Below are 27,797 nucleotides of genomic sequence, written 5' to 3' on the forward strand. Positions count from 1 at the left end.
CTATTTGGAAGTTTGCAGAAGCCTTTTCCTACTTCAGTGAAGTGCAGTCATACAAAATTTATACTCAACAGCATCAGCAGATTTTTTTCCATCAATATTTCCTTTTTAATTTCAGCTTTATCTGAATTTTAATAGCATAAAGAATTTACTTTTGTTCTTTTAAAGAGCAACCAAAACAAGAATAATATGTATTTGAATATAAAGTCTTAACACTATGTTTAACATGGTGTTTAGACTATGCCTATAGAGGTTACAGGTGTTATTTGGTGAGTAAATTATGAATGCCATGGGTGTATATGTGCTTATAATCTTACATGCATATGAACTAGGGGTGTGTGTGTGTGTGTATGGTATATATAAAAAGTCATGAAATCCAGATCTGACCACCTTGATATTTTTTCCTCTTTGATTTTCACTATAGCAAACACTGAACCTAGAGCCAACCTTCACATGAATCTTTATGAAACCTCACCATTGACTCAAACAACAGAGAAGCAGGTACAGTATTGACTCTGAATGAGGATGACACTGGGAGTCACAACTCGGGTTCTTGTCTCAGCTTGCTGTGTGGCCCTAGGTGAGACACTTTACCTCTCTGGGCCTCATTTGCCTAATCAGTAAAATGAGACAAGTAGACTATGAAATCACAGAGGTTCCTTTACTCTTAGACTTGGAATATCTTAACTCAACTTGGACTGTATTGTTTGGCTCTTTACGTGTGTAAATAAGCTGAATAGGCCTTTCCCTGACTTCTGCGAAGTCAGAAAGGGAATAAGGGAACACAGAAAGGTGACATCCAATGAGGCAGTAGGCACTAATTTTCATTCGTAATAGAGATAAATATTGGCAATTAAGAAAAAAAAAGTGCAAAGGTAATCATGAAGAAAGGAGGATGGTGGTTCATCTAGATATATTAAGAATTTCTATTAGTGGCCGGGCGCGGTGGCTCAAGCCTGTAATCCCAGCACTTTGGGAGGCCGAGGCGGGTGGATCACGAGGTCAGGAGATCGAGACTATCCTGGCTAACATGGTGAAACCCCGTCTCTACTAAAAATACAAAAAACTAGCCGGGCGTGGTGGCGGGCGCCTGTAGTCTCAGCTACTTGGGAGGCTGAGGCGGGAGAATGGCGTGAACCCGGGAGGCGGAGCTTGCAGTGAGCCGAGATCAGGCCTCTGCACTCCAGCCTGGGAGCACAGCGAGACTCCGTCTAAAAAAAAAAAAAAAAAAAAAAAAGGAATTTCTATTAGTGGACTGGTCACAGTGGGCTCATGCTTGTAATCCTAGCACTTTGCGAGGCGCAGGCGGGCAGATCACCTGAGGTCAGGAGTTCGAGACTGGCCTGGCCAATGTGGTGAAACCCTGTCTCTACTAAAAATACAAAAATTAGCCGTGTGGTGGCATGCACCTGTGGTCCCAGTTACTTGGGAGGCTGAGACAGGAAAATCGCTTGAACCTAGGAGGTGGAGGTTGCAGCAAGCTGAGATCATGCTGCAGCCAGAATCCAGAGTGAGAGAGCGAGACCCTGTCTCATGAAAAAAAAAAAAAAAGAGTATCTGTTAGTGGTTCAAGGACATATGTTCACAAATATTTAAATTTGTTCCTTCCTTGGAAGCTTTGAAGCTGGAACTGTCTTCAAATTATCTCTAGTGAGACAACTCAAGGAAATTCCTAGAACTGAATCCAGGGCCTTGGAGAACCTGAGGCAGAGGCAGCACACGCAGCTGCAGGGGACTCGCAGGTCTCACCCTGCTGTGTGACACCTCTAGGCCATGATCTTGATTTCTCCATTCTGTCCACCTTCCTTCCTGCCACAGCCTGGCTTTCTATTCTTCCCCAGCACTCATTATGCATAATGATAATAGAAATGGGATTGCTTTCATCTGTGTGCCCGAGCTGGGCTCTGAGGAACTCTCTGTGACAACCCTAGGCCTGGGTCAGGTCTCCACTGAGGTGAAACGCAACTGAGCAACTCCTCCTGCTGCCAAGGAGCTGCTGAACCAACATTTGCATTTTTTAAATGCCCACTTTGCAGACATCCCATTTAAGGGAACTAGAGACAGAGTTTTTGAAAGAGTATGTGACTAAGGAAAACATAATATGGTGTATTTTGATAATTCTGCAACCCAAAGGCCATGCAAAGGCCTCACATACCCTAAACACACCCCAAATTCACACAGCCCCACGGTTCTGTTCCAAAAGATCTACTATCACCTGCAATGAAAGAGAGCCTCAGGCGGGCGTGGAGGTTCACGCCTGTAATCCCAGCACTGTGGGAGGCCAAAGTGGACGGATCACAAGGTCAGGAGTTCAAGACCAGCCTGGCCAACATGGTGAAACCCAGTTTCTACTAAAAATACAAAAATTAGCTGGGTATGGTGGCACACCTCTGTAATCCCAGCTACTTGGGAGGCTGAGGCAGGAGAATCACTTGAACGCGGGAGACGGAGGTTGCAGTGAGCCGAGATCACACCATTGCACTCCAGCCTAGGCGACAGGGCAAGACTCCATCTCAAAAAAAAAAAAAAAAAAGAAAGGGGCTCAACCATGTCTAATTAAATCCTAGGCTGAATTATTAACTTTGCAGTCAGAAGAAGGAATACCAGAGCGAGGGGTCTTAAACTTTCATCCCAGTTTCCCCTGTGAGGCTGTGGAAAGTTAGCTCATTGAGAAGCCCACGCGCCTGCCTCCTTTGTGAAACAGCGGGGTGGCTCCCACCAGGAGCCACTTGTCCAAGTCGCAGTAGTCCCAGTTCCTTTAGAAGCAGCCCTGGAAAGAAAGGGCATCTGAGGAGAAGTCTAGGGAGCCCCACCAGCCCCAAACACAGAGAAAACAGGGTGGGAGGGAGGTAGGGGTGTCTTCCTGGCCTCCTGCACCCCCACTTACTTCTCAAGGCTAATGGCCTCTTATTAGATTAATCACTGACTTTAGTTTTAACTACTTCCTCAGCCTACTCCATGGCAATGACTAATTTCATGTTTATTATAAAGCATCTGGAACACATTTAGGACAAATTTCTGTCCAGCTGATTTCAGTTCCCTACATTGATGGGCCACTGGCAATCCAGGGGATTCCTTCCCTTGTGGCCTTTCCCCCCCGAAGCAGAGGACATCACAATACTGATCTTAGCAGCACCGTTCCTTTCCATCAGTTCCCCCACTGACTCCCCCTTCCCTCCCTTCCTTGGGATCTGACCCTATTAGGGGTTCAGTCACATGAAAGACTTGTACTTTTATCACAGTGCTAGCTGAGAGAGGGGAAGACTTGCCAAAGGTGGATATTCTGGTATTACTACCCTCTAATGAGAAGTCGCAGGCCTAGATTTAGAAAACAATCTCTGGCGTGTGGGTTGGGGAGAAAGCCACAGGGTGCTCTGCAGAGGCTGGGGTGACAGCCTTCCCTGGGCTGGAGGCTTCTGCAGAGGCCCTACCGCTGCGATGCGAGAGCCTTCACCTTGGCTCCTCGGAGGCTGTCCGCACTGTAATGGGAGCAGAAAGGGTTAGGCTCCTTCCTCCAACACACGATGAGGATGGCAAATGGTGGGAATGGCTCCCAAGGCACCTCTTCCACACCTGACCTGAGGAGCGGGGCCTCGGCAGCGAATCCATCAAAAGAAACGAGAGTAGCAACTGATACCAGCAAGTTCCTAGGAGTTAGAAGAGGGGGTGAGGTGGTGGGGGCGGGGGTAAGAAAACTACAAGGGGAAATGTGGAGATGAAAAGAGAGCAATGAAAAAAGGAAAAGGAGACAAGCAGACATGTTTCAACTCCAAGCTCCCATTTCCTCTTTCAAATGAACTGCTTCCCCACTGTGAACAGAATCAAGTATTTATGAAGGCATTTTTTGCATATTAATAGCTGCATATGGAGCATCGCCAGAGCTGCAGTCCTAAAGGTACGGTGCCCTTTTTTAATGCAGGTCTTTCAAACCCCTCACAGAATTTGGTATTCTCCTTCAGATTTATTTTCATTTCTGCCTCGTGGCTCCTCCTAAGGCCTTTCATTTGATTAAGGGAAATTAGTTCCTGGGATACTTTCAGAGACAGAGTATTGCTCTTACCTCGGTGGGCCGCTGACATCAATCGCTGGAGAAGCTTTTCCTCTCCCCCAAGGCCTCTCTGTGTAGAGGCCGCAGGTTGGGTTAGGTGACCGGCACCTAAAAAGAGTATTACAATTACAAATGAAAATTTCGGGAGGAAATATTAACATAGCTAGACAGTGGTAGGAGAAAGTAAAACTAGAAAAAAAAGTAAAATAATTTCATTAACTTTACCATCTATACTCAGTAAAGATTACCTGCAATTTTAAAAGAAAATCATTGAGAACCATGATAGAAATAAGCAAAAGACAGAAACAATTCATATCCAAAAAGGAGTAACAGAAAATAAATATGAAAAAAATCATTCATCTTGATTAGCAATTTAAATGTATATTGAGGCAAACTATAAGTACCATCTTATATCTGAGATTTGTGCCTTCTCTTACTCTTTTTAAATGGTAACACCCAGGGCTGCCAGGGTTTTAAAACTGGTATACTTACACACTTCTGGTGGAACACAGTTTTGATTCAATCCCTTCGTAAAGCAAAATGGCAATATAACTCATGAAACATGAAAAATATGAAATATCCATTGATTATGTATTTCTGACTTCCGGGAATTTATCCTAAGGAAATAATTCAACAGAAAAAAAAAAAGTCATTGAAGATGTCCATTGCAGCATTATCTGTAACAGAGAAAATCTGGAAACAGTCTAAGAGTGTAACATCAGAGAAATGATTTTGGGGAGATTTAGAATCTTGTAGCCTCCAGCCGCATGACTCCTAAACCATAATTTCTAATTTTGTGGCTAATTTGTTAGTCCTGCGAAGGCAGTCTGGTTCACAGGTAGGAAGGGGGTTTGTTTTGGGAAAGGGCTGTTATCATCTTTGTTTCAAAGCTAAACTGTAAACTAAGTTCCTGCCAAAGTTAGTTCGGCCTACACCAGGAATGAGCAAGGACAACCTGGAGGTTAGAATCAAGATGGAGTTGGTTAGGTCAGATCTCTTCCACTGCCTCAGTTATAATTTGGCAATGGCAGTTTCACCCTCGGTGAAGGGTTTAATTCAAGCATTAAAAAAGGATGATTGTTCATACTAGAAACTGAGATTTAATACTAATGTTTAACACAGGCAACATCATTGACATTTTGGACCAGGTAGTCTTTGTTTTGGGGAACTTTCCCGTTGATTGCAGGATGTTAAGCAGTATCCCTGGCCACTGCCTACTAGATGCCAGTAGCACAACCCTCCCCGGTTGTGACAATCAAAATGTTTCCAGACCCTGCTAAATGCCTGCTGGGGAGCAAAATCACCTCCAGTTGAGAACCACTGATTTAACTTTTTTTTTTTTCTTTTTGAGATAGTATCTCGCTCTGTTGCCCAGGCCAGAGTGCAATGGCGCAATCTCGGCTTACTGCAACCTCCACCTCCCGAGTTCAAGCAATTCTCTTGCCTCAGCCTCCCAAGTAACTGAGATTATAGAATCATGCCACCACTCCCGGCTAATTTTTTTGTATTTTGGTAAAGTTGAGGCTTCACCGTGTTGCCCAGGCTGGTCTAGAACTCCTGAGCTCAGGCAATCCACCCGCCTTGGCCTCCCAAAGTGCTAGGATTACAGGCATGAGCCACCGTGCCCGGCCTGATTTAACATTTTAAAAGTGGAAATCAAAATAAGTCCACTATGGCTGCAACTATATAAAAAAAAAAAAAATGTGTCTGTTCGGAAAAGACTTGCAAATAATGCATGAAAAAAGTGCAGTCATGCTAACTGGAAACCGAGGCGGATTCTGTTATTTGTTTTCCTAGGCTTTTTTTTTTTTTCATTGTTTTGCCTTTTTCCAAATTCTCCCTATAAGAAGGAAAGATGGATCATGAGGCGAGCTGGTTTTATTCAAGTCTAGCATAAAATAATCTCAGGCTCAGAGTATGCAAGTATTCAGCAAGCTGAACAGGGTCAACACCATAGCAGCATTATTTTTTAGCTAATTATCATTGGTTTAAAATATTTAACATTAATCAGGTTTTTTTGTTTGTTTGTTTGTTTGTTTGTTTGTTTTTTGAGACGGAGTCTCACTCTGTCGCCCAGGCTGGAGTGCAGTGGCCGGATCTCAGCTCACTGCAAGCTCCGCCTCCTGGGTTCACGCCATTCTCCTGCCTCAGCCTCCCCAGTAGCTGGGACTACAGGCGCCCGCCACCTCGCCCGGCTAATTTTTTGTATTTTTTAGTAGAAACGGGGTTTCACCGTGTTAGCCAGCATGGTCTCGATCTCCTGACCTCGTGATCCGCCCGTCTCGGCCTCCCAAAGTGCTGGGATTACAGGCTTGAGCCACCGCGCTCGGCCATTAATCAGGTTTTTATTAGTTTATTGAATAGAGTCATCAGCATTCTCCTTTTAAGGATCTCGATTCCTTTTGGCATTTTATCCCTCTAACTCTAGACTTTGGGGGACAACGAATTCATCTTTCTGAAAAATTGGAATTCAGAGCATAAAACTCTCATCCATCCAGATCCATCTACGTAAGCTTGGGAAAAGAGGGGCGCTGAGCCCACTTGTTTGTAGAGCTGTCAGGGCAGAGGTTGTCAGTAAAGAGTATCAAAGTACAAGCTCAAACCTTAATTAGATTTCCCAAAAATGATTGCATCTCGTTGTTTAAAATAAGAAAGAAAGCATCTCAGCAGTTTTCACATTGTCACTTTTCTCCTTTTGTTTAAACTATTTCCAAGCTAGGGAGAACAAACATCCTTTCTCACATGCCTTATCTTGGGTTTTGTTTTGTTGCTTTGTGGGGCTTAGAACTTTGGTGGTATCCTAAAAATCCTGTTAAATTGGTGTTATATCCCTTTTTTCACTTCTGTTTCAACCTATACTATCTCTTGAGTTCAGGTTTCATAAGTTTACAACAGTATAAATTCATATTTGATCTTATGTATCCTAAGTTTATCTCTTTTGGATTTCAAAGAGTAGCCTGTAATTCTAGCACACTAGGATTTGGTTTGAATAAACCTGTGTTTACCCCCATCTGTTTCCTTGGTGGTTTCACAGATGGTGTTCATATCCCTGTCAGCTCTCCTCTTTCAGGACCAAAAACAACATGCACACACACAAAAAAACAAAAGATAAAACACCTGTAGACACACTATGTTTTGTACAAGGGTACAAAGGTAACCTTTTATTTCGTGTCCTTCTAAGCCATACCCTACCCTGCCTTCTGTTTAAGGCTGTTGTCTGCCTTTGTATCACTTACGTCTGGCACAGTTCCTGGTACATGGGAGCCACTCAAAAATAAATCAACAGGCTGGGCGCAGTGGCTCACGCCTGTAATCCCAGCACTTTGGGAGGCCGAGGTGAATGGATCACTTGAAACCAGGAGTTCGAAACTAGCCAGGGCAACAAAGTGAGATTCTCTCTCTCTCTCTCTCTTTATATTTGTGTGTGTGTGTATATATATGTATGTATGTATAGTTTTATATATATAGTTTTATATATGTGTAGTTTTATATATATGTAACTAAATCTGTCGTTGACATTAAGATCCATATTCTGAATAGAAAAAGCCCATCTCCTCTACATAGAATTCCGAGATTGCACTTGATTTATTTTCAGTGATAATGAGATGGAAGTTCAACTGATTTTTCCCCCACAACTCACACAGTCTCTGGGCATTTCCTGCTATTGGTCATTATGATTTGGTTTTTCCTTCTCTGGAAAAGCTTTGGGTCATGTGCAGACTTGGGGATGTCACTAGGCATCCTTCTTAGAGATCTCTCTGAGGCTGACAAGTAAGATTGGTCTCCACACCAATGCCTAAGAGAATTCGCTTTCTGCATTTCCCCATCAAGAAAAGTGCTCTTGACTCCCTACCCTGCCTTTGTTTCTTGTTTCTAAAGTCAGCTCTCTTTTCCAAGACACTGCAACAGCTCACCTAGTTCCATGCCTGTGCTCACTCTCCCTTCTCTCTCTCTCTCTCTCTCCCCCGCCCTCTGGTTTTGTAAATAGCTTTGGTTGTGGAACTTGATTCAAAGGCTTTTTGAAGATCTAAGCAAACTTCATCTTCTGGTTGAGCCTTACCCACAGGATTACTTTGTCTGCCCCAAAACGCCCTAGACAATTTAAGGCTAATTTCCTGAGAGGGGTTTGTTTTTAATTACAAAATGAGGGCTTTTATTTGTTGAATTTTCACTGCAACTATCATTTATTCCAATAAGTCTGTATTAATTGATGTCTTGGCTGCTAGTGACACACAATATCTGCATAGTTAATTTGTTTTCCTTTTTTCTTTGTATTATGAAAAATTTCAAACATGTAAAAGTAGAAAGAATAGTACGATGAACCTCCACATACCTATCGCAAGCTTTAACAATTACCTCCCCATTCTCTTGAGAGGATCTTTTTTTTTTTTTTTTTTTTTTTGAGACGGAGTCTCACTCTGTTGCCCGGGCTGGAGTGCAGTGGCACAATCTCGGCTCACTGCGACCTCTACCTCCAGGGTTCAAGCGATTCTCCTGCCTCAGCCTCCCGAGTAGCTGGGATTACAGGCGCCCGTCACCATGCCAGGCAAATTTTTGTAGTTTTAGTAGAGACGGGGTTTCGCCATGTTGACCAGGCTGGTCTTGAACTCCTGACCTCAGGTGATCCACCCACCTTAGCCTCCCAAAGTGCTGGGATTACAGGCTTCAGCCACCCACCTGGCCGAGAGGGTCTTTTCAAATGGTAAAAACAGCCAATGTCTTTGAGTTTTACTACGCACAGGGTTTAGGATTATCTCATCCTTACAACATCCTCATGTAGTTGGTATAGTTATTATTCCTGTTTGCAGATAAGGAAATAGATATCAGGACTAATAGGACCCCTTTCACACATGAACTGCACTTTTAAAGAGGCCTAGTCGTTTGGAAATCCAATAAAGCTGCATTTAAATCCCAACTTCTAGGCCAGGAGCAGTGGCTCACATCCATAATCCCAGCACTTTAGGAGGCCAAGGCTGGAGAATTACTTGAGCCCAGGAGTTTGAGACCAGCCCGGGCAACAAAGTGAGACACCGTCTCTATAAAAAATTAGCAGCCAGGTGCGGCGGCTCACGCCTGTAATCCCGGCACTTTGGGAGGCCAAGGTGGGCAAATTTTTAGTAGAGACTACTAAAAATACAAAAAAAAAATAGCCGGGCGTGGTGGCACTCGCCTATAGTCCCAGCTACTCGAGAACCTGAGGCAGAAGAATCTCTTGAACCTGGGAGGCGGAGGTTGCAATGAGCTGAGATTGTGCCACTGCACTCCAGCCTGGGTGACAGAGCGAGGCTCCATCTAAAAAAAAAAAAAAAAAAAAGCCAGGTGTGGTGGTGCGTATCTGTAGTCCCAGCTACTCAGGAGGCTGAGGCAGGAGGACTGCTCAAGCCTGGGAGGTCGAGGCTGCAATGAGCCATGATCACCTGACCGCACTCCAGTCTGAGTGACAGAGTGAGACTCTGTCTCAAAAATGAATAAAATAAAATAAATCCTAACTTCTTCCTTACAGGCTGTGTGGCTTTAGGCAGGCTATTTAACCTCTCTGAGGCAGTTTCCTCATAGGGTAATAATATTTCCCTCATGGGGTCATGATGAGGATGAGATGAAACATATGGAAAGGGATTCACACAATGCTTGGCAATAGGCAACCCCCAATACATTATAATCATTACTGTTGTACTCCCCTGTCCCTTGCCTTGAAAGCCATTATAAAACAGAACTTGGAGCTTGTATACAATCTAAGGGTTTAGACATGGAAAAAGAGAAGCTTGAAAAGCAGGAATAATTTAAAGGAGGACAATGGGTCAATCTACCAATTGTTCCTTCCTTTCCCATCCCCAACCCCCAATTCAAGCATCCCTCTCTCTGCCTCCCAAATATCCTCCATGCCTTCTGGAGTGTTCACTGTGTTTCACTGCTTAAATTTCTAACTATTAGAGATTATTTTGGGTTCCTCATATCTCCTTGTGAAAGTTTCTTAATTGCTTTCCCCCTATACCTAAGGGAGCACAGCTGAAGGCCTGTGGGCAGAGAGGAGGCAGGGAATTTGGGGGCCAGGAGCACAGTGTTGGCAGGGCCCCACGGCCCACAGCACAGGGCTGCAAAGGAAAATTTAGAGGTTGGAGGACAGAAGAGCCCAGTGGAGGGGAAGGGGTCAGGAAAGTGTGGGGACCCAGGAAAGAAAAAGAAAGGACATTTTTCTTTCTCTTCTTCCAGCCTCCTGCTGTCATGCATGACCAGGACTACTTCAACTCCATAGTCCGGCTGAATCTGGGTTAGATAAACTTTTATGGGAGAGTCTGGGAATCAAAACACCATATTTTTTTTCCTAATAAAAATCAACTGATTTAAAAATGACCTTTTCACAGTGGAATCAGTTTGCAAGTTGAGATTCCCTGTCTGTCGGTTGTCAGATTGGAAAAATCCCACCAGACCCAACAAAACAAGGAAGTCACACAGTTTTGAGTTCAAGTTTTGAGTTGGAAGGAGCTGAGGAGTTGTTTAGATTTCCCACCTTTCACCTCTCGACCTCCCATCTCCCAGTCTAAAATAGAAGGTGTCATCCCTCAAACACAGGCACAGTTCTGGCCTGAATACAGCTAGCCACCCCCTCACAGAAAAAGCTGGCTTCTACCTCCCTTGGGGCAGAAGAGATCACTATTTTGGCTTGAAATTTTTCTCCTCCAGCTCCTAAGCCAGATAAACAGTGATTCTGTTGTATCAACAAAGCACATAATAATGTCGAAGACAGTAGCAGTTAGAACTCACAGATAAGATTTACTTATAGTAGAAGCTCTGGAATGAAAGTGTCCAGAGTTTCGTTCAGAATTCCCTGGAAGAGAACAATGAGCTTAGCCCCATTTTCTGGGTAGGGAAGCGGAGGTACAGAAAGAGGAATGGCTTAGCCAAAGTCACGAAATGAGCCCCTGACGGAAGCGAAGACTGGAGGTTGCCATGTTTCTCTTTCAAGGCTCATGTTTGCTAGCTGTTCGGCTAATTTGCTGAACACTCAGGAGGATGTCAAATCTCCTTCTGTAAAGTTGAGGACATTAAAAAATAGATGAAGACCAAAATTCCTGACAGGAGGAGAATAAGAAAGCTCTTCTTTGGCTACCAAACTGTGTCTCCACCGTGCCTACTTGTGGAGCCCTCGCAAAACGGCTCACTCAGCCCATTTCACCAGCACCAAATTGCCTGTAGAATGTAAAAAGTGGGCCCAGACCTCACATGGCCAAGAAGAGCAGGATGAGCCCAGGTGACAGGCGCTGGACTGCTGGGCACATTTGTGTGGGGTGGAAGCCCCCTGTGGCTCTGGGGTTCTGCTGCTCCTCAGAAAGAGGCTATGCGGCCAGGCTGGGTTGCTGAGCTGAGATCCCAGGTGTCCATCTGACTTCCTGCACACTGGAGGCCTCCTCCCTTCCAGCCAGGGAAACCTAGACAGAGACAGAACCTCAGAGTGAGGACTTTAGGGGTGGCCAGGGTGGTTGGCCTTGCCACAGACAGGGTGCCCTCCAAGTCAGCCTGAGGTTGACAGTGTATATAACGCCTGGCCCACTCGGATCCCCTCCCTAGGCAGCCCCATCTCAGGGAGCCCAGGGAGTCCCAGGCACACTCAGCCCCACCTCTGGCCCCATTCCCATTGTCCGCTTTTAGGTCCGTAGGCTGTCATGGGCAAGGAACAACTGGGCCCGGGAAGACCAAACACGGGGAAAGTTGGCAGGCCCTTCGTGCCTGCAGGAAGGGTCCCTTCCAGGATTTGGTTCCCCTACCCTAGGAGGGGATGGGAGGACAGGAAAGCTCAGAATCCCAGCCCTCCTTCTCCCTTAGCCCCAGTGACTAAATCTCTCAGATCCCTCCATGCCCCTGGGACTCAGAGCCACCAAGGGGAGTCGAAGGACAGACACTATCAGCCAAGGAGGGGAGCCCAGGGTCAGAGGACCGACTGACTCTTCCTTTTGTTTACTCACAGGAGGCAACAAATGCCCTGTGTGCACAGAGGTTTGATGTGGCAACTTGAGAGACCACCTAAGGGTTTCAGCAAAGGCTCCCCCGACCCGCTCTTCAAGCATTAAGATAATGGTGGGGTGTGTTCCCCAGCATATTTCAGATCTTGGTTACAAAGGCCCTCCTCTTTTCTGTTTTCTTCCTCCAGCTCAGCTTGCCCACAGGTTCCCGGAGCCTCTTGGCAGCCTGTTCTCCAGCAGAATGAAGTTGTGAGCTGCGTGGGAGGGAGTTAGACAGCGAGAGTGTTGCAGCCTCCTTAATGAGGGACAATCACTCTTCTTGGAGCCATTAAGCTGCATCTACAAAGATGGGGAACCCCAATTAGAAAGGAGTGGGAGAAGTAACGAGGAGGGCCCGAGGGACACCTACAGGACAGATCCTTATCTGTGGTGGCTCTGTGGGACCCAGGGTAGAGACGTAGCCACTTGGATTTAGAATTTCATCTCCTGCTTAAGGTTAGACTTCCCAAAGTCTGTTTGGAGAACCAACCCGTGGTAGTGACCATTTAAAATATACCAGCTGAAAGGAGGAGGAAAAATTACTGGGGAGAAGGGTTTCTCCCTGGGTCTATAGTTCAGATATTATAATTCAAGAGTAAGAAAGGAAACAATAAGATGTGTCTGTAATTTTAATGGATGTTCTCTTTAAGTTTTGCCATCTTATATATGTGTGTAAGTCTAGATGTTTGTACGCAACCAATAGTGCTCTCTTTTTTCTGTGTGATAGCTCAACTGAATCATATTGTGTTTACAGCAAGATAATAATCCTGGATTTTCCATGGCTCACTCTGTCAGAGTATAAGATTAGCTCTTGAATTCATTAACAGGCATCTCCTTTTAAATGTCAGATAACTTTTTAAATGCCAAGTACTTACGCAATGCCTTCTGTGCAATTCAAATCAGCTTTACCAAATTAACTCGTTAATCTTTATTGTTTCATTTACTAAAGAGAAAGGCTTCCAGGTGTTTTTAGCAGAACATGAAAATACTAAAGTATTTGCAGTACAATATAGGTGAAGGGATGGCTTCTGTTTTTCTGTTAAACATTTCACCATTCCATCAGTTTTTTTGGTTTGTTTGTTTGTTTGTTTGGTGTGGGGGGTTTTTTTTGGTTTTATTTTGTTTTTAAGACAGTCTTGCTCTGCGGCCCAGGCTGGAGTGCAGTGGTGCGATCTCAGCTCACGACAACCTCCGCCTCCCGTGTTTAAGCAATTCTCATGCCTCAGCCTCCCAAGTAGCTGGGACCACAGACATGCACCACCACGCCTGGCTAATTTTTGTATTTTTAGTAGAAATGGGTTGTGCTGTGTTGACCAGGCTGGTCTTGAACTGCAGGCCTCAAGCAATCCATCCACCTCAGCCTCCCGAAGTCCTGGGATTACAGGCATAAGCCACCGCGCCTATCCATTCCATTAGTTTTTTAATCATCTCCACCACAGTATTCACATAAAAAAAAACCTTCAGGCATCTCTGCTTTCTTCAGTTCCCCCATTTTCCTTCCCTTCCATTTAACCTTGTGTTTTCTTCGCCCTCCTATACCTTTAGAGACCTTGACTCCTGATCACTGTTTATTTTTCTGTCTTTGCTCTCAACATACCATAGAGCTACAAGTGTCAGTTTTGATTGCTCTGCCACTCGGAAAACAGAAGGGTGCCTCACAGGGTCAGGGATGGAGCCCAGAAGGCTGGGGCAGACAGGCCTAGAAATAAAGAATTCCACTTTCCTTTTAAAAGATTCCCTGCTTAGCTCTAAATAATCAGACCAAGAGCCAGGCACAATGGCTCACTCCTGTAATCCCAGAACTTTGAGAGGCCAAAGCGGGTGGATCACCTGAGGTCAGGAGTTTGAGACCAGCCTGGCCAACATGGCGAAACCCTATTTCTACTAAAAATACAAAAATTAGCTGGGCATGGTGGCACACACCTTTAATTCCAGCTACTCAGGAGACTGAAGCAGGAGAATCGCTTGAATCAGGGAGGTGAAGGTTGCAGTGAGCCAAGATCGCACCACTGCACTCCAGCCTGGGCGACAGAGCAAGACTCTGTCTCAAAAAATAATAATAATAATCCAATAATTCAATAAATATATAATCAGACCACAGAGATACCAGCTACCCTGATTGCTAAAGACAGATTAATCCAGGGCTGGCTCCAGCTTGTCATCCAGCTCTCTGCTCAAATGTCAGCTCCTCAGAGCGGCCTCCTCTGACCACTCAAGCCAAGGAGCCACCCCCTTCCCATTACCCTCCCTCCTAGCACCACTGTGTTGTCTTCACAGACTAGTCACCACCTAAAGGCATCATCTTGCTTGTGTGTGTGTTTGACACACAGTAGGCACTTGATAAATATCAGTTTAATGGATAAATGAAAAACCACCCAAGCACATGACTTTCATTTTTATTTTTGTATTTGTTATTATTTATTTATTTATTTATTTATTTTTAGAGACAGGGCCTCACTCTGTCGCCCAGGCTGGAGTGCAGTGGCATGATCACAGCTCACTGCAGCCTCAAACTGTTGGGCTCAAGGATCTTCCCACCTCAGACTTCTGAATAGCTGGGACTAGAGGCGCGTACCACCACACCCAGCTAATTTTCTTTACATTTTTTGTAAAGACAGGATCTCACTGTGTTTTCCAGGTTGGTCTCAAGCTCCTGAACTCAGGTAGTCCTCCTGCCTCAGCCTTCCAAAGTAATGGGATTACAGATATGAGCCACTGTGCCGGACCTAGCATGCGACTTTCTTTCCTGCTTTCAATTTTCTGACTTTTTCTTCTCACATCACTACCTCTTCTTTATATGTTTAATCGTTTTTTTCCTCCCATCTCCCAAATCCTCTTTCACTATCATTCATTCGTTAGAACACTTGAACATAATGAGCAAAAACAGTACTTTTCATTCCAGTGGGTATAGAGCCTTCACTGAAAACATTCCATCAAGCTAGAATTGATGGCCCCTGAACATTAGGGAGATGAGCCATATGGTAAGGAGAATTGTTTTATCGAAAGATTTATAGGTCAAGTGGCTTGGGGAGACTTTTCTCAAAGCCTCTCAACTCCCCACTCTTCAATCGGAGCCCCAAATAAGGAGTTAAAGTAATTTCAGCCATTGAAATTGGTCTTGACTATGCCTTTTGTTCTCCAGTCAAACATGAAAACTTCTCTTGGGGATAATGGAGAAATTTCCCTCAAATCATTATCATCTGATTTCTATTATTCAATCCAGTGATTCATGCATGATTGTGGAGGCTAGAAAGCTTGAAATGCTTTGTCTGAGTCTAGCTTGGACCAAATGCTTTCATGTGATTGAGAAATGGAGAGGGACTGTCTCACCCTGAAAAGCTAATCAGATATGTGACTGAGATGATAAAAAAAAAATTGGACGTGTGTTTATCCAGAACAATCTTTATCTCTAGCCACATTTCAGAGCAAAAGAAAAGGGTGTGGGTGTTCATTGGAATGATAACTGCTTGTGGGGACTCACCAATTGTTAATTCATCATTAATGTTTAAAAGTAATATAAATGTTATGGGAGGGAGACTTTATGACTGCCCAGAGAGATGGCCATCTGAGAGTCTCCTAGAAAATATGGAAATTATCAAATCTACTCTCAGTGATCTCATGACATATTAATGTATGTGACCCCAGCAAATTGGTCTCAAAAATAATAAATAACTTTTCTCTTTGGAAATGAGGAACCAGTGCTCCCTAGAGGACTGTCTTCTGGAGGTCAACACATACTTCCTGTAAAGGTATCTTCATTGCTCCCTCCTCCTTTGAATTGAGGTGGGCCATAACCTGTTAGTTACTCTTTTGTTCAGCAAATATGTATCAAGTGTGTGTTCATTTCCAGACCCTGTGCCAGAAACTGCCGGGACAATGGGAATGGAAGAGCCATGGTTCCTGCCTTCAGGGGGCTTCCAGTCTAGAGGAGGAGGAGAGATGGCTGCACAAGCCTGAGCAATCATTGTGGGCAATGGCAGGAGGTGCTCATGCTCTGGGTGGTCACAGGGGCATAGGGAAGCCAGACTTGAAAGACGAAGAAGAATCAGAAGAAGGGGAGCGGGAAGGACACGTGCAAAGGTCTTGCTCCAGGAGCTCAAGGGCCGGTGTCCGTGTGGCCCTCTGCACCTGCTATTCCCATAGCGAAGTAAACACTTCATGCAGATAGACCCTAGAACCTTCCTTCACCATCTTCAGAGCTTGCCCTGTCATTGCTTTTTCATGGGACCTCCCTTGACTCCCTGCTTAAAATTGCAGCCTCCACTTCCATCCCCAGCTATTCCCTCAGCCCACTTTGTGTTTTATTTTTCTCCCTATCACAAACCACCTTCAGACATACTTATGTTCCACTTCCTTGTGAATTCTGTCTTCCCTTTCAATGGAATGGATGTGCACTCTTCATGAGGGTGGAGACTTTCGTCCCCTTGGGCACTGCCCTATCTGCTCTGCCTGGCATAGAAAAGACACCCAATAAATATTTGTTGTATGACCTAATGAAGCAGGAGAGATCATCTAGGGCCAGGCAGGAAGGGCTTATAAACCTTGTAAGCCAGTTGGCCTTCATCTTGAGGACAATGGCCTTTGAAGGTTTCAAGCCGAGAAGTGATATGATCCAGTATGCATCTTGGAAGGAGCACCCAGGTTGCAGTGTGGGGCATGGGCTGGAGTGCAACTTCAGATCCAACTGTGTGGTATCCTGAAACGTGACACCCTTTGCATGGCCCAGAAGTTTGGAGAGCCCCCGGGGCCTCCCAGACTCCTCTGTTAGCTCATTCTTCCTTCTCTCTCTGCTATATTTGTTCAAATCAGTCTTCCTAACATATCAAATTCATTTTTGTCATCTTGGAAATAAACTGGAATCTTGCTATAACCATATTTGCTGCAAAGCAGATTTGATAACCATTCATGGAAGCTATGTAAGTATCAAAAATATCTCATTAAAAAGGAGCCTTCAACAGATGGTAATTTTAGCTCTGCCATATAGTAGCTAATGGCTTTGGGCAAGTTGCTTAACCTCCCAGAGCCTCCCGGTTTCCTGTCTCTATAATGGGAGTAACAGTGCCCACCTTACAGGGTTGTTGTGAAGGTTAAATAAAATAATTAAAGCCCTGGGACCTAGGAAGGTCCCTTTTTCCACTTCCTTAGGTACTAATAAATAAACACTCTTGGGCTGTTTTCTCTCTATAGGGTCCTCTCTGTGTCTTCAACAGTAAAAATAGGTGTTGCGTATTATTGTTTCAATGATTTAAAAAATTGCCTTCTGTAAATATTTGGGGATTTGGACTAGCTCTTATTGCACTGTATATCATTCATATGAAAGTTTGAGCTTTCTGCTTCTCTTCACAGGGAGCCCAGCAGTCCTTGGAGGCAGCAGCTCAGAAGACAGAAGAGCCTCAAAGTTGTATAAATAAAGGGCTGATATGTTCAAACAGAAAAGAATTTTACACGCGCAAGCTGCACATCGACATGACGCCGTTCCTGAAGGTGATCTCACACTGAGAAGACGAGAGGTTTTATAGACACAAACATAGGAATTCCAGTTAATACACTTCTGCATGGTGCAAAAACAGCTTCAGAAGTCCCTCAGAGCTCCTGCATTATCAGAAGGGACAGAAAATAGGCAGTTTGTAGCAGATGAAGAAAGAACAAATTAGGACAGTAATCACAGCCAGCCATCGGGGACAAGTCAGTCGGGTGTCTGGTTTGGGTAGTGGGGGACAGGGAACAGAAAGGAGAAAGAGTAACTTTAAACTACCTCATAAAACAGTCAAATATAATTCATTTTATCTTGACAGTAGCTAAAATAATTGTTACTGTTTTACCACTGTCACTTGGTAGAGTTGATATTACTACCGTAGAGAAGACTGATTCTTGAGTTAACTATTTAGAAGTCAACTGCAAATTCCTTTCTGGATATCTGGCCTTGCTTTCTGTTCTCTAAGAGTTCATTGATCTCCCAAGCTTAGCTTCATTTCAAGTTAAGGGTTCTGAGGGTTTCTATAGTGAGGATGGCATTTGTCCATCTTTGCAACACTCCCTTCCACCCCAGCATCGAACACAGCGCCCGACACATGGAAGGTGCTCATTAAATGCTCCATGAATTGGCCCATCCTTTTCATCCCACACCCTCTGGTTTAGGGCCCCTTTCCTACCCATTCTTTGCCCTCCTCAGAGCTTACTGAACTGGAAATAAATAGCCATGGAGTCAAAGAAACTGACCAGGAACATAGCCAGGCCTAGCATGGAAGGATCTCAGATCCTTCATAGTACCCTGGAGAAAATATTCCAGGCCCTTGATAAGAAATGACTGAGAAAGACAGGAATGGGGCAGAAGAAACCAAATACTTGCCGAGTGTATGATGGTGGCTCTATCTAGTGCCATAGCCTGGCAGGGGTTTTGGAAGTCATGAGGGTCACCCTCCTAATTCTCTGGGCTGCCCCAATCCCAGTTCTACAAGGTGGGACTTTGATTAAGAGTCATGCATTTGTCCAAAATCTGTCTCTGTCCATGACTGGGCCCTGCTTTTCAGGGCTTCCTCTTAGATAGGCTCTTCCCCAGGGGTGGCAAGCTGGCCACCAGCTTCTATTTCCCAGGTCATTCCAGAATTGAATGTAAACCAATGTGGGTCACTTATCCATACCCAAATGAAATGCCATTGGCCCACCCTGGAGCCACAGGGACTGAGAATGGGAAGAGAAAGTATGTCTGACAGAGGAAAATGGGGTACTGAAAACTATAAGAAGGAATTTCAGCTACTCAGGAGATTGAGGTTGGAGGATCACTTGAGTCCAGGAGTTCAAGGCTGTAGTGTGCTATGATTACACCCGTGAATAGCCACTGTACCCCAGCCTGGGCAACATAGTGAGAACCGATCTCTATAGGAAAAAAAAAAACTACAAGAAAGAAGAATGATTCTGGACCCCAAAAGAAAAGATATTTGCTACAAGTATTCAAAAAATATTGCCATTCTCCATGATTTATACTGTTGAAACTATCCTTTTTATTCTTAGCAACAGTTTAGTTCTTCACTTAGAGCTGAAAGAATTATGAATCGTACTTTCTGGGAGGAAATATCCCATCACAGACACCATTCATTAACCAATATTTGAACACTGGCTATCTACTATGTGCTTGGCAGTTTCTGGGCATTTGGGATACATCAGTGAAAAAAACAGACCAAGATCCCTGCCCTGCTCCAGGATAGTACAGGGAACAGACAACAGACCTAATACACAAGCAGAGCGTGTAGCATGTTCAAAGGTGAGAGCTGCTAAGGAAATGAAATAAGAAAGTGGCTCATGCCTGTAATCCCAGCACTTTGGGAGGCCGAGGCGGGCAGATCATGAGGTCAGGAGATCAAGACCAGCCTGGCTAACAGTGAAACCCCATCTCTACTAAAAATACAAAAAATTAGCCGGGCGTGGTGACAGGTGCCTGTAGTCCCAGCTACTCGGGAGGCTGAGGCAGGAGAATGGTGTGAACCTGGGAGGTGGAGCTTGCAGTGAGCCGAGATCCACCACTGCCCTCCAGCTTGGGTGATAGAGTGAGATTCCATCTCAAGAAAAAAAAAAGAAAAAAGAAAATATGGAGCATTTAAGAATGCAGAATTCAAAGTGGGGAAATTTACAGTAATTGCTTGTATATTTAGTATCCACAATGCTTTTGTGTTACACTTTTTTGTCCGGCAATTTTGGCACAGTATTATAGAAGGAAAAGTGTTGTCATCTCTAAGGCCCACTTTCCTGTCCACCTCCCTCAAGACTCATGGAAATGGCAACTCAGCCTGCTTCCAAAGGACTCACAAAGTACACACTCAGTACACTTTCTGACTCCCAGGCCAGTCTTTGCCCCAAAGACCATGCCTTCTCTTGGAAATGTTCAGTGTTCACAGCTCTCTCTAGATAGACCTTCTCCTTATGGATGTGGTAGCTTCCATATTCTTAGGGATTGCCATGTAGTAAGACACAGTCCCAGGGTGGTACAGACAAAGATGATGAGTTCAAACAGAGAAGAGCACACAGGCTGTCCTCCACTCCTGGAGCTGTGTAGAAACCAACTCATCCTCTACATTCATTCATGTATCTCCTGCCTGTCCACAGGGTATGTCATTCATTTTTGCCTGGGGCATGTAGGAAGCATTGCACATTGCAGGGGATGAGGGTAGGTGATAAGAAAGGTCAAGGCAGAACAAGGGAATGGAAAGAGATAAAAATAATCACAATTGCTAACATTGCAGAGCACTTATTCTGTGGCTGGCTTTGTTCTAAATTTTATATGCATGCATTTACTTAATTCATAAAATGAATCTAAGTATGTAGAATTACTCCATTTTACAGATGAGAAAACTAAGGCATTGAGAGGCTAAGTAACTTACCGAATGTCACACAGTTGGTAAATGGCAGAAGCAAGATTTGGTCAGGCAGCCCAGTTCCAGTGCCTATGCTCAACCATCTGTTATAAAGCCTCACTGCAGCCCCCAGCTGAGCCCTGTCCAATCAAAAACACTGCCTATCATGTTAGCTAAGCATCCAACACTCCTTCTAGAAAATTCCATTCCTGAGGACACATTCCATCTGCTCCAGGAAGATTTTCTGACCCCACAGGACTTTGCCCTTCCCTCCAGTCCCACCCAAGTTCTGTGAAGGCAATATAAAGCTTTCTCTCCCACTGATCATTCGGTTCCCCTCAGCCAACATATTTTTATTTTTCTTTCCATATTGAGACAGAGTGTCACTCTGTCACCCACGCTGGAGTGCAGTGGCGTGATCTCGGCTCACTGCAAGCTCCGCCTCCTGGGTTCACGCCATTCTTCTGCCTCAGCCTCCCCAGTAGCTGGGACTACAGGTGCACGCCTCCACACCCGGCTAATTTTTTGTATTTTTTAGTAGAGACGGGGTTTCACTGTGTTATCCAGGACGGTCTCGATCTCCTGACCTCATGATCCACCTGTCTCTGCCTCCCAAAGTCCTGGGATTACAGGCGTGAGCCACCGTGCCTGGCCCCCTCAGCCAACATATATTGAACACGCTCTGAGTATCAGACACTGTGATAGTTACTGAGGATACAGAGATGAATCATCTCTATCCTTGACCTTCCAAGGAGCCTAGAATCTAAGAGGAAGATAAACAATGAAACAGGTAATAGCACAATGTTGTGGCAGAGGCAGGCTCACGTTACTACAGGAGAGCATTCATTCATTTTCCATTTATTGCATGTGAACTTCTCACATTTTAAGAACCTCTTTACAACACTGAAGGCAACACTATTAGCTGATTACACAGAATAATTTGTTTATATCAGGCTTAGATTTGAGGAAATATGATTGATCCAGAGTACATCTGGGTTCATTTAAAAATCAAACCATTTCACCATTTCAGACACAGTGGCACATGCCTGGAATCCCAGCTGCCTGGGAGGATGAGGCCGGAGGATCGCTTGAGCCCAGGAGTTTGAGACCAGCCTGTTTTCTTTCTTTCTTTTTTTTTTTCTTTTTTTTTCTTTTTTTTTCTTTTTTTTTTCTTTTTTTAATGAGACAGGGTTTCGCTCTTGTAGCCCAGGCTACAATGCAATGCCGCAATCTCAGCTCACTGCAACCTCCACCTCCCAGTTCAAGCGATTCTCCTGCATCAGCCTCCTGAGTAGCTGGGATTTCAAGCACCTACCACCATGCCCGGTTAATTTTTTGCATTTTTAGTAGAGACGGGGTTTCACCATGTTGACCAGGCTGGTCTCAAACTCCTGACCTCAGGTGATCCACCTGCCTCGGTCTCCCAAAGTACTAGGATTACAAGAGTGAGCCACTGCACCTGGCCAAGACCAGCCTATTTTCTAAACCAAAAAAGAAAAAAAAAATTTTTTTGAACCATGTTTTTAAAAACTCGATTGTGTTTTTTCAAAAAGAAATGGTAATTGATGAATGAATAAGGATAGAATTTTTTTTTCAGAGACTTTTTAAATTATCAGGGTTAGGTCATGGTCATAAGGAGGAAAACAGCAATAATGCCTATTAACGCTAGATATCAAATTGAATATCCTTATACTCCACGTTGATATCAAAGGGTGTGTATGTTACACCCAGAACATCTGAAGAATGAGAAATAAGCTTCCACCTCGCAGTTCCCACACAGTTAGCACATAGTGCCCTCAAATGCAAGGTAGAGGAATTGGCCTGAACACGGACAAGAGCCAGCCGTGCCTGAAGTTAGAGCTGCCCCGCCTGTTTTGAGACCAGTCCCAAGCATTACTTATGTGGGCAAGTGTAGATGCCTCCCACCAAGCAGAAGGGGGCTGCCCCTTAATCCTGTGGATTTCACATACAACAGGAAAATAATGCTTGGCTTAGGACATCGTCCAAAGATGGAGCAGGATGCCTTAGGAGATAAGTTCTGGTCTCCACAATCATTTAAACGTGCCTTGATGACCATTTGGCAGGAAAGTTGTAGAGGGATCACCAGCAGTTCTCAAGATTTAATGATTCCAGGAGACTTGAATAATATTCCCAGGAAAAATATTTATGAGTGTGTTCTATTTCAAAAAGAAAAAAACCCGAATTAAGTGGAATATTATCAATATTAAAATGTCAGACTGGTAGTTGGGAAGCCCTGGGTGGAGCCGGGGGTACTTCTCTGACACTCTGATGATACTAAGTGACCTTGTGATGCTTCTCAGACTCCATTTTCTCTTTAATAAAACAGAGATAATAATACTGGGATCTGACCAGGCATGGTGGCTCCTGCCTGTAATCCCAGCACTTTGGGAGGCTGAGGCGGGCAGATCACCACCTCAGGTGGTTCGAGACCAGCCTGGCCAACATGGTGAAACCCCGTCTCTACTAAAAATACAAAAAATTAGCCGGGCATGTTAGCGTGTGCCTGTAGTCCCAGCTTCTCGGGTGCTAAGATAGGAGACTCATTTGAACCCGAGAGGCGGAGGTTGCAGTGAGCCGAGATCGCACAACCACACTCCAGCCTGGGTAACAAGAGCGAAAGTCTATCTCAAAAAAATAATAATAATACTGGGAACTCCATACCTGCCTCTCAACAGTGAAGCAAGAATTACATGAACTAATAGTTTTGAAAGAATGTTCATATCTGTAAAGGACTCAGTTCATAAGGGAGAAAGGAACACTCACTGATCCCTGCTAAGGGCCAGGCCCCTCACTTATTGAGCCTTGTGTAATCTTCCCTTCACTCTTCCCAGTAATTGTGCGATCCCCACTGTGCAGATGAGGAAACCGAGGTTCAGAGATGACCAGTCACATGGCTGGCAGCAGAGAGAACTAGGATTCGAAGCCAAAAAACCCCACAGTATCAGAGATCCGTGAGGTCTGTCTGTTCTGTGCCTGTGTACCTAGTTGTACTTCTTTGTTCTAGCTGCAGAACCCAAGAAGGGAGCAGAGATTTGATAATATATATTAATCTTTTTATCTTAATAACACAAGATACTTTATGATTTTCATAAATCATAAGGTCTTTAACGAAGACAACGTAGGGGACTTCTCTGTTACACAAGAAAAGTTGTACTACCTTGAAGCTGAAACTTTTTAATGAGATCCTGATTTTCTTCCATCATTAAGAAAGTATTGAAATTAGTCATTTATATTCATGTATCACATGGTATGTTACATGGAATTTCCAAATGTCTCTTCCTGGTTAAACCTTTTGAGAACTCTACAATTATTTATTATTATTCCCATTTCACAGGTGTAGAAGCTGAGGTTCTACGATAGGGCATGCAGCTGGCTCAAGGCAGGCTGGAGGCCGCACTTCAGACTCCTGCAGCCCAAGCTCCTCCATCCTCCCAGCAGCTCCCTAAAAAAGCCTGCTGTGGTCCTAAAAGTAACATGCCCAGCAGGCGCCCGTGCATGAGAGTGGAGGGCAGGACAGCTGGAAGGTTTTCCAAGGACAGATTACCTAAGATCACTTGTGCAGCATCTGTCGGTTTCCAGTTGAAGAAACTGAAGCTCAGAGGTTAAGTAACTCCTAAGGTCTGTAAGATATCAAGTGTAGGAGTTAGGACTAGAGTGCAGACAGCCTGACTGCAGGACCTATACCTCAGCCACCAGAGAAAGCGCCTCTCACATGTTGGTTTCAATGTTGTAGTTTGTGTTCGCAAAGTGTTTGTGACTCTTCCTCTTCCCCTGGTCTTATAATACCACACTGCTGCCAGTGCTCTAAATACAGCTCAGTCTTATCACTGGTTTGCTTGAAATTCTTTACCGTGTCCCCATTGGCCCTCTGGTTAAATTCCAAGCATCAAAGATGTATTTATTTTACAAATAGAAAAATATAACATGTGCAATTTTTCTTAAACTCCAAACTGTAACATGCAAGATCTGGCCTGTGTCTAATTTACACTGTCCTCACACTGCCCCCGCACCAAACTATCCCCTAGCCAGCACATGCTGCTTCCTCTGCTTGGAATTGTTCTACCTTCCCTTCACTGCAAGATTTAGCACTGCGTCTGCCGGTAAACAACCTTCCCAGCCTAATTTAGCTTCACCTCCCATGAGGCCCTGCAGAAACCTGTCATAATCTGCCACAACATTTATCACACTGCATTGCAAACTGACTTGTCATTTCCCCACAAGTCAGTGAGCGTCCTACGAATACATCTTTCATCTTTGTGCCCCCAGTGCCTATCTCAGTACCTGGCACAGACTCTCAACAAATGTTCATTAGTTGAATGAACAGAGGAAGAACACACGACTTGGCCAGAATAACAGAACTGGGTTTTGAATTTGCAGTCCCTCCATTTGTTTTGCTCACTCACCAAGTATTACTACCTGTGTTTCTATCACTCTGTTTTAATCATGCATTTGTAACTCAGACTAAAAGTGACATAACATTTTATTTAGGTTTCTTTAATTCAAATTTTGAATCTGAAATATACTCGGAAGATTTTTTTTCAAATTTAAGTACAAAACAGTGTGCCTTCCAGCTGCTCAGCTCCCTTCCCTTGAAAAACCGGGATTGCTAGTTTCCTGTGTCCCCTTCCTGGAATGTATAATGCATATATATATAAGCAAATACAGATAGATACATACACAGATAGATATTATATGCAAATTTTAGCATATTATACACATTGTTCAGTCTTTTTGTTTGCTTGCTTGTATTTTTAGATAGAGTCTCACTCTGCCATCCAGGCTGGAGTACAGTGATGCGATCTCAGCTCACTGCACCCTCCGCCTCCTGGGTTCAAGTGATTCTCCTGCCTCAGCCTCCCAAGTAGCTGGCACTACAGGCATGCACCACCACATCTGGCTAATTTTTGTATTTTTAGTAGAGACAGGATTTCACCATGTTAGCCAGGCTGGTCTCGAACTCCTGACCTCAGGTGATCCACCCACCTTGGCCTCCTAAAGTGCTGGGATTATAGGTGTGAGCCACTGCACTTGGCCCAGAGTCTTTTTTTTTTTACTTACTACATCTTGCAGTTCTATGTTAATTCATAAAGAGATGCTTGTGTTTTTTAATGGTTGTATAATATTCCATTGTATAAGCTAATAATAATTCATTTAACTAGTCCCCAATTGATGGGACATTTAGGCTGTTTCCAATCTGTTGCAGTGAATGAATGACTTTAGATAGAAGTTATTTCACATGTGTATTCTTTTTTTTTTTTTTCAAGATGAAGTCTTGCTCTGTCTCCTAGGCTGGAGTGTAGTAGTGCAATCTCAGCTAACTGCAACTTCCACCTCCTGGGTTCAAGCAATTCTCCTGCCTCAGCCTCCTGAGTAGCTGGGATTACAGACACCCGCCACCACGCCTAGCTAATTTTTGTATTTTTAGTAGAGACAGGGTTTGATCATGTTGGCCAGGCTGGTCTCAAGCTCCTGACCTCGTGATCTGCCCGCCCCGGCCTCCCAAAGTGCTGGGATTACAGGCATGAGCCACTGCGCCTGGCCACATGTGTATTCTTATATCTAAAAAATGAAAGTTCTTTTGACACTTTTCTAAGCAACATACAATTGAATTGACAGAGTTTCAAATTAAGACTATTTCTTTTTCTAACAAAGACTCACCTGAAAATATTTTTCCAAATCCCTGAGTTTCTCTGTCTCCTTCTCCCACTCTGTGAAATGAGAAGATATTCCTTGCCCCGGAAGGCTCGCGACTGTGTGTTGTTGACTCTGAAGGTTGATCCTTCTTGGCATTAAAATTCTTCCAAAAGAAGAAGCTTGACTCTCCCTTTCAGTACTTGTTAGAATTAAAAGTTTCTTGTTAGATTAAAAGGCTTTATAACCAGGGATTTTTTTTTTAAGTTTCTCTTTTCTAGTCTTCTAACTTAGCCTCTTACTCCTTTCCATTTTTCAGGGGTGAGTTTCTTTTTTTTTTTTTACTGTACCAGGCCAAATTGACTTTGTCTCCAAAACAAGAAACCCAAAAGTAAGAAAATTATTTACTTGTGTTGCTTTTTTATGTCAGTATATATCATCAGCTACAAACACTAAGCTAACAAGTGAGAAACAAACACACAAGGTAAAAAGCCGCTAAGTGAGGGAACTCAGACGGGAATTAAAGAGAGTGCCAAAGTAGCAGATAATTAGTTGTCTCTTCTCATAGCAGGATGTGACTTTGATAACAAAGTGGAAAGGTGACTGTCACTACAGAATGAGGGTAAACCCGGAGAGACTTCCAGGACCCTTCCTGCCAGATTCCAGCTCTAGCACCAAGATGAAGCTGTGGGTCGAGCAGGGATCCAGGTGACAAAGGCCCAGATCTGGCCTCATCAGACACACGGGGCTTACTTGGGTCACCAACTCTACCTGCCACGTTACTTTGGCACTAAGGAGCTGCTCTTCCAACACTCTAGAGAACAGCATGATTATCAGTCCTGGCTGCATATCAGACTCACCCTAGAAGCCTTAAAATGCCCCAGCTCCAGCAAGTTAGACTGTTATTATTTGGAGTTAGGTCCTGGGAATCATATTTTCTAAAACTTCTCAAATAATTCTAAAGTGTAGCCAGGGTTGGTAACCACAGTTATGGAGATTTCTGGGAGGAGGGATTGGAAGCAGCTTGTATGACTCAAGGAAAGAAGGAAGAAGGGATCAAATGTGATAAGAAACCAAATCTGTGGTAATCCTGAGGATGCCACAAAAGGCCTGTCTGACCCTTTGGCTCCCCTGCTTTCAATCCTGAATGTTTCCATTTGTTCTCAACATAAAGACCAAAGTCCTCAACCTGCCTTCAAGGCCATGGGGGTCTGACTCCTCACAACCCTGTGCAGTTCTCTCAGTCTCTGCTCTAGTCGCACCAGTCCTCCCTCAAGTCCTGGAGGTGCCCTGCTTCCTTCTGCTAGTTGGCCTCTGTCATGACATTCTTCTCCCCTTCCCCCAGTAAACTCCTACATACATTAGGCATTCAGCACTGCACAGATGAATGGGATAAGACCCCATGAAAATAAGCACACCCAGGAAGGTAACAGTGCTCAATGCTGCTGGTGCCAAGCCTGCCAGGCCCTGGCGTTTTTTTTTTTTTTTTAAAGAGACAGGGTCCAGGGTCTTGCTATGTTGCCCAGGCTGGACTCAAACTCCTGGGAACTCCTGCTTTAAGTGAATCTCCCATCTCGGCCTCCCAAGTAGCTGAGGCTACAGGTGCATATTATTATGCCCAGCCGTGCCTGGCTCTTTAAGCCTGTTTAACGCTAGTAGCAGCCTTCCTGGAGACTTAAGTAGAAACAAGTTGATGAAGAAGGAGAAGAAACCGCTAAGAAAACTGGATGCCCTTTTACCAAAGGTCGTGGACCA

At 44.3% G+C, this 27,797-nt stretch overlaps 1 protein-coding gene across 3 annotated transcripts in view; it reads left to right on the plus strand.

The window, feature by feature from the left end:
* The window catches only part of KIAA2012 (KIAA2012 ortholog), a 140,207-nt gene that overhangs the window by 71,259 nt on the left and 41,151 nt on the right, over window positions 1-27,797 (plus strand). For all 3 annotated transcript variants that reach the window (XM_031651451.1, XM_021923887.2, XM_017946794.3), the window contains exons 13-14: window positions 422-498; window positions 17,389-17,526. In XM_031651451.1, coding sequence (XP_031507311.1) covers window positions 422-498; window positions 17,389-17,526 — 215 coding nt within the window. The remainder of the gene's footprint in view (window positions 1-421; window positions 499-17,388; window positions 17,527-27,797) is intronic.

Source organism: Papio anubis, chromosome 10, assembly GCF_008728515.1.
Source record: "Papio anubis isolate 15944 chromosome 10, Panubis1.0, whole genome shotgun sequence".
NCBI lineage: Eukaryota > Metazoa > Chordata > Mammalia > Primates > Cercopithecidae > Papio > Papio anubis.